We start from the raw sequence: 13654 nt of genomic DNA on the forward strand, positions 1-13654 counted from the left end.
GGCCAGCAGAAGACACTTGGGCGCAGTGGGGAGGTCACTTTGCACCAGTCACCTGCACCTGGTAAACAGGCGTGCAGCACGGACAGAAAGCAAGGAGGGTACTCACAATCCTACCAGTGGCAGAAGGAGCTTTTTTGTGTCTGGCAGAATCCTCATTCCAAGTTACTGGTCTAGCCACAGTGTATGTCCCTGAGAAAAGCTGGGCATCTGTTCTTCTGCCTCAGAACAAGCTATGTCATCCCCCTCCTGGAAGATTCCATACCCTCTGCCACGGAAGAACATTCCACACTCTAATTATATCTGTTATGGACTGAACTGCGTACCCCCAAATTCATACACGGAAACCCTAACTTGCAACACTTCAGAACATGACCTTACGTGGGCACGGGGTCAATGCGGATGCAATTAGATGAGGTCATATTAGAGAAGGGCTGGCCCCTCCTCCAGTAGGACCCGTGTCCTCATAAAAACAGCAAATTTGGACCCAGACAATCACACAGGAAGAATGCCTCATAAAGATGAAGTCGGAGATCAGAGTGATGCTACCACAAGCCAAGCAACTGCAAAGACTGCCAGCAAACCACCAGAAGAGAGGCGAGAGGCATGGAAGAGATTCTTCTTCAAGCCCAAAGAAGATAGCCTGATCTTAAAGTTTAGCCTCCAGAACTGTGAGAGAAGAAATTTCTGTTGTTTACGCCGCCCAGTTTGTTGAATTCTGTTTGGGCATCCCTAGCAAACTAACAGTGCTACTGGTGTCTTTCCATTTACTATACCACTGATCTACTGTGACCACCACACACCTCTTCAAGTAAGCAAATTTCTTAAGAATGGTAAGTGTTGCACTAGTTCAACAAACACATACTGATGACCTCTATGTGCCAGGCACCAAGGACACAGCAGGGGACTGACATGGTCCCTGCCCTCATACAGGTGACGGTGTCAGCAGGATAACAGACAACAAGCCAAAATTATACAATGATAAAATTACAACTGCGATGACGGCAATAAATGACACACTTCCTTTCTTCTTTACACTGAGCATAGGGGATGTATTGAACCCCGTCTAGATGACTCAAGGACATTGCTGTGGAGACCCAGTGCACAGCTGCAAGCCCTCTACTGTTTCTGCTTCCCTCCCAGATTCCAGGTCGCAGGACACCATGAGATCTACTTCCATCAACGATCATTCTTTCTCTGCTCACTCTCTCCCAGTCTATCCATTTCTAGCTTGGGGCTTCCAATTTGCTGTGGGCTAGAAAAATCAGGTAACTCATATTGCTAACAAGCGTGTATTAAGTAATAAAGAGTGCTGCAAGTGAGAACTAAGGATTTGGCTTTAATGTGGGTTTTCTGATTTACTTTAGATTCTCAGAGACATTTTTTCCTACAGAATTCTGTTACACGGCACAAAGGTGGAACAGTATTCCATATAAACTAGGTGTTACTGAATAATTTTATTACTTTGGTATTAAATTGCCTGGTAAACACTTGTTTTCTTTCAAAGGGAATACAGGACGGGGATGCTATGTGAACAGTGACTTAGGGAAGAAATACTGCCCAAATTCAGACCCAAATTCAGAATCAGAGAATTTATTGCCCAGTGTAAGGCATATTTTTGTTATCTAATTGCAAATCATATCACCAAATAACAGAACCAAGGGGTTGTATAGCATTACAACTGGAAACCCTAGCCAAAGCGTCCTGCGGTACATAATAAATACCACCTACCTCTTATGCATATCCAACAATCATCTTTTTTGTTGTGTTTTTTAAGTTCTTCTTCAGTTACTTCAATTAATCTTCCTTTTAATCCTGTTAGGTCCTTTCCACTTTTGGTCAGTCGAATCCAATCCATAAGACTTCTGCCCTGTTTCAGAGGGACCTCAAAAAGGAAAAGGGAAGAATTCAACGTGGCTTTTCGAGTCGGCCGCTTTCCCTTCACCTTCCTGCTGCTGGCCTTCAGGCCACCTCCTTATCGATCCCCACTCCAAAAGAAAATGCAAATATAACAATTCTAAAAATCTTCTTCAGCTTTAGGAGGTGGTATGAGAATTATAAATGGAACCCTATATAAAGCGCCTGGGCCATGAGGTGGGGCTTAGAAATTCTGGCACACAAATGTCCATCCAAATGGTATCATAGTACAAGGATAGTACTGAACCCAGAGTCAGAAAACACATTTTGGTCCTGGCTCTATCGCTAACATGTTCTAGCCGCTTACCAGTTTGGACCAAAATTTCATTGCCTTAAAAATCAAGGGATTTGATAGAAGAAAACAAAACAACTGGCTAAAGTTGAGTTTCCGGATTTTCAACCTACACAGAATATTAGAGATCACGTGAGATGGTAATATGTTTTCTAAGAATCCACTGAGAAACAAAGGTTATCAAATAATGGAAAAGAATAAAACTGTGGCTCCCATATTCCTTATAACAATGTCTCTAAACTGTCACACTCTAGGGAAGGGGTTGGCAAACTGGCCTGTGCCCGTTTCTGTATAGCCCTTGAGCTGCGAGTAATTTCCGTCCGTGGTGCTGGTGCTGGTGCTGGTGAAGAGACGGAATCCTTACGAGGCCCTCAAAGCCTAAATTATTTATTACCTGGGCTTTGCACAAAACTTTGCTTCCTCCTGCCTAGAGGGCTTAATAACAGGATGTTTGGGATTTTGCGGGTTTTGTTTTTTTTTTTTTTTACTAAATACATTTTCAAAGCTTTTAGATAAGAGGTACAATTAGTGTTTTAACCAGTTAAGACACCCTAGTGGAAATTTTTGAAGACATCTAACCTGTATAACTAGTTTGTAACACAGTACCGGATAACTGTTTAACATAAAAGCGGTCCTATTCAAGGAGGTTTATTGCTATTTGTGTCCCCCCCAAAACAGACTGAAACGCTAGTCCTCAGCGTGACGGGGGCACTAGGAATGGGGCCTCTGGTAGGTGATGAAGTTGTTGGAATTAGTGCCCTGATAAAACAGGCTGTAGAGAGCTCCCTCACCCCTTCCGCCAAGTAAGGACACTAAAGAATGGCTACAAACCAGGAATCGGGGTCTCACCAGACACGGAATTGGCCAGTGCATTGATCTTGGACTTCCCAGTTGCCAGAAGTGTGAGAAATAAGTTTCTGTTGTTTATAAGCCACCTATGATATTCGGTTAGAGCAGCCCGAAAGTACGAAAACACACATCTCTCTTTCCTGAATCATATCTATTTTAGATATTCAGCTGCCCCCCAAATAGCCAAGTAAATAGGTCTGCGGTGCCTTTCCAACTTCACATTCCTTCTTGCCAATCCACACCATCCCACTCTTACCATGGCTACAACTCTCTAGGTCTCCCGGCCTTCACAAATGAAGTAAAGTGTGAGAATCTGTATGGCCTTTCCCATGCCAAACCACTTCTTTCACCATTCCATAATCTTTTGGAAATGCAACTCTACTCCAGGACCCTCCCTCCTTCAGTGGTTCCCCAAATGCCTTACAATAACGTCTCTAAGTGCCCTCTAAGTGGTCTACTAGGCCCTTCATAACCTGGTCATAGTTTACCTCCCTAGCTCCGCGTTTTCACTTCTGCCCCTTCCCATCCTATGCTTTTAGGTAAACGGAAACTGATTCCGCTCTCTCCCCCCGCCAGACATTACTGCCTCCAGAAGCCTTTTCTGACCCCGACTCCTTCAAGGTCATAACAGACTGTTACAGCCCCTACGGTATTTATAACTGCCTCTTTACTAGTCTGTGAAGCCTACTGGGCTAAACTCTTTGACAACAGAGATGTTGGGGCCCAGGGCAGGCCATGCAAGAGGAACACCTTGACCGTCCTCTCTGTCTCCCTGAAAGCAGGAAATAAATCTCCCGTGTGAAAGGTGCCCTCCCTGTACTAGGAGGTAGAAAGACATCCTTCTCACCAGAGATAGGAAACTCAGGGCCAAGAAGGCAGTAAACAAATCTCATTATTTGTTTACTAATTGACCACCCAAGCCCAAACTTTGCTCAAATTCCTTACCAATTCAGTATCCAGACCTAAGTTTCTTTGTCCCATCAGTTCCTCTCAAATGTACTGTCTGTCTAAAAAGTATAAAAGCTGCCTGCTTTGACCACTCCTTAGTGCAATAGGGAAGAATCTATTACAAGTTAATCACTAAAGGGATGTTGCCTATAAGTTTAAATTATACATAATGGCCCATCTCAGGGAACCCAGCTACCTGGGCAATGAGCATTAAGCTAAAATACCTTTGTTTAGCTCACAGGAACCGTCCTGACCAGGCCACCTGCGAATGACTGCAGAGAGGAAGTAATGAACACATCCTCTCTGGAGGCTGATGGGAAACAGGGAATGTTTGACTTTACTCCCTCCCCTTCTAGTATAAAAGAAGCCTGGGGCTTCCCTGGTGGTGCAGTGGTTGAGAGTCCGCCTACGCGTCCGGAGCCTGTGCTCCGCAACGGGAGAGGCCACAACAGTGAGAGGCCCGTGTACCGCCAAAAAAAAGCCACCTGAATTCTAACTCAGGCAAGATGGTTCTTTGGCGGATGAGCCCACCAGCTTCTCCGTTCGCCAGCTTTTCAAATAAAGTCATTATTCCTTGCCCCAGCAATTCGTCTCCCCATTACTGGCCTGTCATGCTGCGGGCAGTAGGAGCTTAGACTCATAACATTAGATCCCATCTCTACAAGGCTTCTGTGCCTGCCAATTAAGTGTGTTTCTTTTTCTCCTGCTAATGTGTCTTGTGTCAATTTTGTAGAAATTTCCCCCTCCCCAACAGAGATCACACCTCCAGCACATGGTAGGGTCTCAATAAATATGGTATTGAGACCCAAATATAGTAGGGTCTCCATGTCTCTGCTTCTTATTTGTAGAAAAAGCTTCAGTCTCCTAGGCCTTCCCAGAGTTCCAAAGAGCAGAATCAAACAGCTAATGACTACAGAAGTGAGAAAATGCAGAAAGCAAGGAAAAGTAGTCAAGCAAGAAAACTACTAAGAGCTTGAACAATAGTCACAGGACTCCTAGTCCCTCCTGAAGAGATACAGATAACAACATGATGCATATACTTGAGTTCTTTTACGCAACCAGGACCCCAAGGGATAGATACTGCTGACCACAAACACGAAGGCCCCAGCCTGGCTGGAACAAGAAGGTTGCGGATTGAGATTTCTAAAATATCACCATGTTACCTCACCACCAACCAAACAGAAGAATGTCCACAAGCTAATCAGGCTCGCTGGACCCTCACCCCAAATGTTGCCTTTGAAAACGCTTGCCTGAAAGCCATCAGGGAGCCTGGGTGTTCTGAGCACTAGCTGCCCGTTCTCCTTGCTTGGTGCCCTGCAAATAAACGCTGCACTTTCCTCCACCACAACCCAGTATCAGGAGATGGCCTTCACTGCATGTCGGGAAAGCGAACTCAAGTTCAGTTCAGCAACAATTTCACAAAGGGGGAAAAAATCGTCTGAGTTTTCTCAGATTTGCCTTTGCCATCACCACCTGGGGAAACGTTTGTCTTTGCCTCTAAGTTTTCTCCTTTAAATGATACTGAGAACATGGCTGGTAGTTTTAATGGAGAAGGGCAGCAACTCTCATATTCTAATCCAGAGATGCTTTCTTTGAAAAGGGTCTACTATTCAGCCAAGCACTTAGCTTAAGGAGAGAAGCAGGTCAAACACCAAGGAGACAAGGACACTCGACTGGATGGATGCACAATATATGCAGCAGTAAGTGAAAAGTCACAGAGTCACATCACATCAAGCCTACTGGGTCCAAGGCAGCATTTCTTAACCAGTTTTCTTTTCTGTGAAATGGAGATAACGAAAGCACCCACTTCATAGGATCATTAGAAAGGTTAAACAAGTTAATACATGTAAAGCACTGAGGTCTTCAGTAAGCACTAAATAAATCTCAGCTTTATTATTATTACAGTTGGGGTTATGGACTTCTGAAAATCGAATGAAAGCTACAGATCCCTGAACCCATAACTGTGATCTAGAGTCAAACTCCAGGTCCATGTGGAGAACACAGAGAAAGTTGGTGAAGTTCCCAAATGATGTCAATGCTAAGGCTCAAGAGTGCAGAAATGAAAAAGGAGTGGCCCGAGTAGGCGGAAGTCTTGAAAACAAAACATGAAGATGTGGTTATTGAATGAGGAACTAACAATCAACAGGAGCAAGCAGCATTCATGTTGCAATGAACACAGGAGACAATTCTATTAAATTCTGCAAATAGAAAACACATTTGTGTTCCACCTGTTGGTAACAGAAGCTACGTGCAACAAAAAGTTAAAGAGTATTATATTAGCTTCAGAGTCAGCAAATGACATCAGTAGCAAAGGCAGTGATAAAACAATCAGGTACCAGAGGAAGAGAGAAAGGCAGTGTGTCTTGGAGAAGTGTCCGTAACCCTAACTGGAGGTTTGTAGACACTTGTTCTCGCTTCTCCAATCTTCCCTAGCTCCCGGAGTCCCCACCCTTGGCGGCATGATCACTGGTCACTGTCGCTGTGCTCAGCCTTTCCTCTCTTCTAGGGAACTCACATCGCTCACAACCCCTTCGGAAAGTGAACAAAAGACCGAAGAGGAGATTATGTTGAAGGAAGGAAGCTAAAACTGAGTCCCTACAATATGGGACGCACAGAGCCTGGCCCTATCATACATCTGAATTTAATTAATGGGAAAAGAGTTGGAAGAAGGGAACTGACAGAACGGGATAGAAAAGAGGCCAGTACGCAAGAGGGAGGGAGATTAGGAGAGTTCGAGGACTGGAAACGGCATGGGATCTGAAAGAGATCGCCAGCAAGGGCGGGAGGGAACGAAAGCTAGAGGTGGGGACAGGAGGTGGGAAAGGGGACGGAAGGAGAGAACGGACTGTGCCGGAGCATGAAACGCTGGCGGGAAGGGAGGGCTGCGGCACGAGACCACCGGAGTCACCCGCTTACCTTGCTACGCCCCCCGGAGGAGACGCGCTGCTGCGAGCTGGGGCCCGGGAAAGACTGGGAAGGGACGTTCAGCATCCTGGACCCTTGGCCCGGGCCCTGCCCGGGGTACGCCGCCCGACGGGTTAGCTCGGCGCGACCCCTCTGGGGTAACACCTCCGGCTCCGGCTCCGAGGCCGGGCAGAGGCCAAGCCCCCGACCCACTTCCGGGGTCGCCCGGGGTGAGGCGCGCCATGACGCAGCACGTCGAGGACGCGAGGGGCGGAGCCAACGAGACCAACTGAGAGTCGGCGGGGGTGGAACCAGGGCAAAGTACGCATGCTCCGTTCGTCCCGCACCCTGAATTTCAGCACCGCAAAGAGGTGACAGCTATTCCGTGGAAAGATTAAAGGGTGAAGCTGTTCCTAAGCCTTGGTGCTGACTGAATCTGAGAATAAATTCTTGGAGACGCCTGTTAACCCAGAACACAAGTGTCTGCCCATTGTTGAAGCACTACCATCACACTGCTTGAAATAGGGAATAAAATAATACAATTAAGGCATTTTGGCTGCTAGGTGAAGAGAACACTTCACCTTTAAGAACTCTCGCTAATGATTAACGAATGAGTCGCAGAGGTTGCTAAAGTCACAAGTTCTTCCTCCTCATCTAACTTCCTCTCTTCCCTGAAAGGTAAAGGGGACTGAGGACTGATGCAGCCCACGTCCCAATGTAGCGCTGAACAGCTAGCCACGTTTAAGAGTCAGATAGGTTTACTTTGGATGCCACCCCTGCAGTAAATGAGCATCGTTGTGCAGGTTACTTTAGTATCTCAATGCCTCATTTCCCATCTGCATAATGGATTTAGGTTTCAGTAAGAATTAAGTGAGACGTCAAGTGCAAATTACCTAGCACAGTGCCTGGCTAATAGTAGGCACTCAATAAATGTCGCTGTGGCTTTTCATACTATTCCACCATATTAGTGACAGCGGCACAAATACTGTGCAGGTAAACACCAGTCCCTAATACTCAAGGTCCAGACTGGTGACCTGGTGGGGTTTTTTTGCATATGTCTTGGGGAAACACACATATCCGGAGAGCAGAACCCAGTGAAATAAGACGTTTTCAGGAAAAGAAATATAGTTCTAAGTAACTCTCCATCCTCCTGCCATTACTAACTTTTCCTGACTCTGAAACATGGTTTGAAGTTGCTCTATTTCAATTGCTTTGTCCTTAAAGTGCCTGGAAATCGATGCTTATATTTCAATTGCTTGCCACTGCAAAGATTGTATTTGAGCTAAGAGAACTTCATGCTCGTAGTTTACTATGTTACCTCTCCCATGCAAAGTGCTCCTGTTTTCTCTTTCATTGAAAGATGATGTATTCTTCTATAAGTCTGTTTTTTTTAAAAAAAAAGCTAATCTCTAAGAATTTCTTATTTCACTTCCTATGTGAACATTTTTACATGAGTATCAGGAGCAGGGAACCACAGCAGCGATGGAAGGTGATGCTGTTGGAGAATGTTTCCTATCTGCCAAATTTCTTAGCTCCCTCGTGGACAGAAATGGAAAAACAATACTATCAAATTCTGGCCTTTTGTCTCCCCTTTTTTAGACTCCATGTAAGTCACATCCATTTACATGTTTTGTTTTAATTCCGGGGATACCTCAATGCAGTGCCATAAGTACTAAACACCCATGCTATTTTACTACTGGATTTGAGGACAGCAGAAGGGTATTAAAGTAAGAATTACTTGACTCATCATTCATTAAAATCCCTACAATTTAATAGCCCTAACATTGATTCCCAATCTCAATATAGACAAGGATTTGCAACATTTTTCACCATCTGCTAGCTAACACATAAAAATAATGTGTAATTGGAAACATAAGAGGATTGTCCTCATTATCTAGTAAGATAATATTCATCTGTAACTACAACATTCAGTGGGGATTGGTAGGAAATACCAGATGTTACAAGATTCAGTCTTGAAAATTAAATATTGTCTTTCTTTGAAAAGTTTTATTTTCAAAATTATAACTGAAGATAAATTTGTAATTTGACAAAGAGAACCAAATTATCTTTTATAAGCCCCAAATGTTTATAATACAATCAAGGTTCTGTTATAAATAAAACCTATTTTTAAATTCCAACATTGAATTATAGTGTAGGGATTAAAAAAAGGCCAAACGACCATAGTAATTACTAAATAGTTCATTTTATTAATAATTTATATACAAATAAGTTAATTTAAAAGGATTATGATACATTTGTACACTAATCTAATTTGTACCTATAAGCTTTGAATGTCATCAAAAGTAATCAGATTAATTTTCACAGATCAGCTCCTCAATTTCTTCTTCGCTATCAGAATCTTCATAAAATGAAATTGTGGCTTGAATTGGAAATTTTTTCAGAAGAGCTTCTGCTTCTTGATATAAGTAATCGTAACACTTTGATTTTGGCCAAAATAGTCTGAAAGAAGCAGACAACATAATATGCTTTATTTTTTTCACATTCTTCTACTCATGAAACGTTCAAATTTCAAAATCTCCATATATTTAACAACTGACTTATGCATTTAGATAGTTTAAAATGCTACTATCACAGCTTTCACGGAGTCTACTTGACAAAGTATCAATAACTGGTTAATTACTTTAAATCTTTATCCAAGCTATAAACTGGACCAAACAAATTCACACTAAACCCTTCGTGAGCATAAGATCAATATTTAACTTACTTCAGGCATTATGGATATATGTATTCTTACAAAATACAGAAGAAGGTTTGTCTTCCAATTTGCAAATTCCTTTGGGAAAAAAAATGAATCCTACCATGACATTAAAAATTGTGATGATAGCCAACTTTATAAAGACGTCAAAATATTATGCATCTTACACACAGGCTGAAATTACCTAGTATTTTGCTTGAAACTCAGACTTGGCTCTTAGTTACAGATGGAACCAATTTTTTTTTTTTTTTTGTGGTACGTGGGCCTCTCACTGTTGTGGCCTCTCCCGTTGCGGGGCACAGGCTCCGGACGCGCAGGCTCAGCGGCCATGGCTCACGGGCCCAGCCGCTCCACGGCATGTGGGATCTTCCCGGACCAGGGCACGAACCCGTATCCCCTGCATTGGCAGGCAGATTCTCAACCACTGCGCCACCAGGGAAGCCCAAAAGCAACCTTTTTAAAAGGCTACCTCTGACCCCAACCTCGAGCCCATCTCTCTCCCCTTTCCCCACCCAACTGAATTTTGGAACACCATATTAAGGTGTTGAGAATTAGACTGGTTTTATACAAATAATTTGTATGTAAACGTGATTACCTCAAAACTTCAGATTTCCAACAAATATTAATCTTGCCATCTGATCTTCTATTATTTTTCATCCAAGTAAAATAAAAGAAGAAGGCTGAATCACCAGGTACAGTACACAGTATTTTAGTATACAATAAATAGCCCCACATACCCATGTAACAGACTGATTCTAACGAAGAGAAAGTTACATATGTTCACTATACTCTACTTTAAAAGGCACAAAAGTAGGCCGTGTAGTTTATAAACATTTCTAGCCAAATAGTTGTTTTTTAAGCTTATAAACTGGGTGCCTAAATAAACAACCATCAGTAATTCAGTCATTCAATAAATATTTTAGTGATCTCTTGCGCCAAACATAATTCATAATTCAAAGATGAATAAATCACGGTCCCTACCTTCAGGAAGTTGACAACCGAGTAAAAAGAATCAGAAACACACATTACTACTCAAGATAGGACTTAATAAAAATACAATAAACTTAAGAGAAATACAAAGAAAGTGCTACAGTAGTTCAAAAACGGAAGTGCTTATATAGGAAGCAATTGATTTTCTAATGTGTAAAACTGCCAAACCCAAAGCACGCTGTTTAATTCTTATCACACTCTCTCTCCCCAGGAATCTCTCACTGGCCATGTTTCTTCCAGGGACTTCCTACTTTACTGACTTCTCCCCTGTTCTGAGTGATTCTTCTCAGGCACCTCTGTGGACCTCTCTTTCTCTGTCGACAGGTTAGAGGCTGGCCTTCCCCCACCATTTTATCAGCAGGGATCATCTCTCCTCTCTCACTCCTCCACGTGACCTGACCCACTGCCATGACTTCCCCCATTGTTCACTTACCAAGGGCTCCCAAGTCTGTCTGTATTTCCACCTAAGAACTTGACTTTGGACCACGGACCTGTATATGCTGCTCTCTACTAGAATAGCTATCCGGAGGCACCATAGGCACATTAGATATGACAAATGGAAAATTCGACTCAGCATCTCGCGCCGCAGATCTCCCGTTCCACCAACTTGGGCGTCATCCTGTCTTTTTACTTCTACTTTTCCTACCACATCCAATACGTCATGAGCCTGATCTCCTGTGTCACCTAAGCACTCCCGGCATTCACCCAATCCCATCCTCGCTTCCAACGCCTGAACTGCAATAACTTCCAATTTCACTTTTGGTGTTCTAACTAAAGCTACATACCATGTCCTCAGTGATTTTTCTGAAACATAAATCTGGTCACATTGCTCTTTTGGTTAAAATCCTTTGAGTAATCCCCACCTACAGAATAAAGTCCATGAGCTCCCGATGCCACCTACTGGATGGGGACAAAACTCTTGTATCGAGGTGTACAAGATCTGGCCCCTGGCTTCCCTGGTGAAATGACCACAGCTTCGCACACCCAAAGGCCAGTTCCTTGCTGCTCCCAGAAGGAACCATGCTGTTCTCTTTTTCTATGCTATTTCTTCTGCTCCCACGTTCCCCACCTACCGTCCATCTGGTTGACTTCAAGACTCAGCCAGGTAATCACACCTATGATACACACTTCCCCGACCCTTCTCCACCCCCTCTGACAGAGTCAGGCATAAAATTGGCCAAACTAAACTATTAAAACACTTCCAAAGGGCTGTGATTATTTTTTTCTCTGTCCTTCACAAGTTCTAGCAAAGGGTAGGAAATTAATCAACATGTATCATCTACTATGTGCTATTATAAACATATACACATTCTACCAACATTATATAGCTCTTCTTCTAACAGCTCTCTAAGGCAGGCAAGCTGCAGGATTAACTTTCCACCTGATTAAAAGCTACCAAGAATCTTGCAGGAAGGCTGACTTCCCAGTAGCCAGGAACAGTAAACTAGCTCCTAAATGTTAGGTAAGATAACTTTTGGTCCCTTTGGGGATCCTTAGTCTTTAAGATTTTCATCATATTTCCTTTTTCTCTTACACGTCAAGCTCGATTTGTTCAGTTTTCTGTAAACCATGATTGTGAATACCATTCTCCCTTCTGGTTTGCCAGAGAATAAGAATATACACACTCTGCCTGGTGTGAAGTCAATTTCACTTGAACCCTTTGGCATTAAAAAGAAATTGTTTTGCAGGCACAAGATGTCACCGTTCTACTTTTGCTAATACCGACCACTTTCCCTCTTCATAATATATTTTTTAAGCGTTTACTAAGTGTGCACTGATTAACAGTTCTTTTAGGGGAGAGCGTGAGCTCCTACATTTTCCAGTTCGATGAGTAAAGGACCTCTGGGACGAGGAAGGTAAAGAAACGTTAAAGATATATTTTCCAAAAGAGAAAAACTTCAGGACCAGCTGCTGAGCAGGGCTGGACGAGCCCCCCGCCCCCCGCCCCGGCTCTTCCCCGTGCCTGCGGGAGCAGGCGACCTTCGATGAGGCCTGTCACTCACCTGACTGGGTGTCTGTATCGGGAAAGCTTTCCTGAGGCGTCCGTTATTCCGGGGCCATCTGGCATCTGGGGGGTGTAAGGAAATGGATCGAAGTTAGCACTCACCTTCTAAAAAAACTGCAAACCCTGGCGACCAAGCTCTCCTCTCGTCTGGAGGCAATGTGACCGCGGGGCTCTCAGTAGCCTCGCTCCCGGCCCGATCTGTGCGTGCCAGTAGCTGTGGAGGACGCACTCGTCGCACCAGCACCGACAGGGCCACCGGTATGGCCACCAGCAGGCGCGATCTTAAGCGAGGGGAAGGCCAGGCGCGTGTCCCCCAGGGGCCCGGCGTCCCCGGCGTCGATCGATCAACATTGCCCCCGGCAGGCGCGGCTCACTCACCGCCTCCGCGGCGCGGTGCGGCGCCCCCGCCTCCTTCTCGCCACCGTCTTCCACCCATGGTCTCCAGAAGCCCGCGGATCTGCGAGGTGGGCAGCAGAAGACGCGCAGAGGAGGCGTGAGCCCAGACCCGGGAGAACGGAGCGCACCTGAGCGAGGGCCTGGAGGGTGCGGGGGCGAGAGAGCGGAGCCCGGGAGCTGGGGAGGTGCAGGCGGGAGGGATGGAGCGCGGGAGGCGCAGGGCTGGGCCGGGACGCGGTACCCGGAGTCCGCGCCCCCGCGCCGCGTCTGGCGTTCGGGAGCGGCGCGCAGCTGCAGGCGGCAGCGCGCGCGCTGGCCGCCTGGGGTCTCCGTGGTCTCCGCGGTCTCCATGGGCAGGCGGGCCCCTGGCACCCACCCGGCCCGAGCCCGAAGCCTTATATAGCCCCCGCGGCCCGCTACATCTTTACACGTCCTCTCCCTCTCCTCCCCTCTCTCCTCTGCCGGCCGCGTAAACAAAAAGGCTGCGCGTGAAGGCGCGGCGGCCCGAACCCCGGGGGCGAACGCGTGCAACTCCCAAATGGCCGGGGGAGCGCGTTTGTCAAGCGAGTGTTAATCGCTCTTCCACACTTGTCTGCGGGCGGTGGGAAACAACTTTCGCCCGAGCGGCCAGTTTCCTAGT

At 45.3% G+C, this 13654-nt stretch overlaps 2 protein-coding genes across 2 annotated transcripts in view; both read right to left on the reverse strand.

The window, feature by feature from the left end:
* Positions 1–7163, reverse strand: part of CYB5R4 (cytochrome b5 reductase 4) — an 87574-nt gene extending 80411 nt beyond the window's left edge. Inside the window, exons 1-2 of the mRNA XM_059083904.2 lie at positions 6920–7163; positions 1729–1882 (exon numbers count right to left, since the gene is read on the reverse strand). Of these exons, the coding sequence (XP_058939887.1) occupies positions 1729–1882; positions 6920–6994 (229 nt within the window). The 5' untranslated portion in view covers positions 6995–7163. The remainder of the gene's footprint in view (positions 1–1728; positions 1883–6919) is intronic.
* RIPPLY2 (ripply transcriptional repressor 2) lies at positions 1814–13376 on the reverse strand. Its single transcript, XM_059083913.2, has 4 exons — positions 12997–13376; positions 12617–12681; positions 9186–9367; positions 1814–1882 (listed from the first exon to the last, which is right to left on the reverse strand). The coding sequence occupies exons 1-3, from the start codon at positions 13363–13365 to the stop codon at positions 9220–9222; spliced, it is 582 nt and encodes a 193-aa protein (XP_058939896.1). The 5' UTR covers positions 13366–13376; the 3' UTR covers positions 1814–1882; positions 9186–9219.
* Positions 13377–13654: the final 278 nt, after the last annotated feature.

Source organism: Kogia breviceps, chromosome 13 (assembly GCF_026419965.1).
Source record: "Kogia breviceps isolate mKogBre1 chromosome 13, mKogBre1 haplotype 1, whole genome shotgun sequence".
Classification (NCBI taxonomy): domain Eukaryota; kingdom Metazoa; phylum Chordata; class Mammalia; order Artiodactyla; family Physeteridae; genus Kogia; species Kogia breviceps.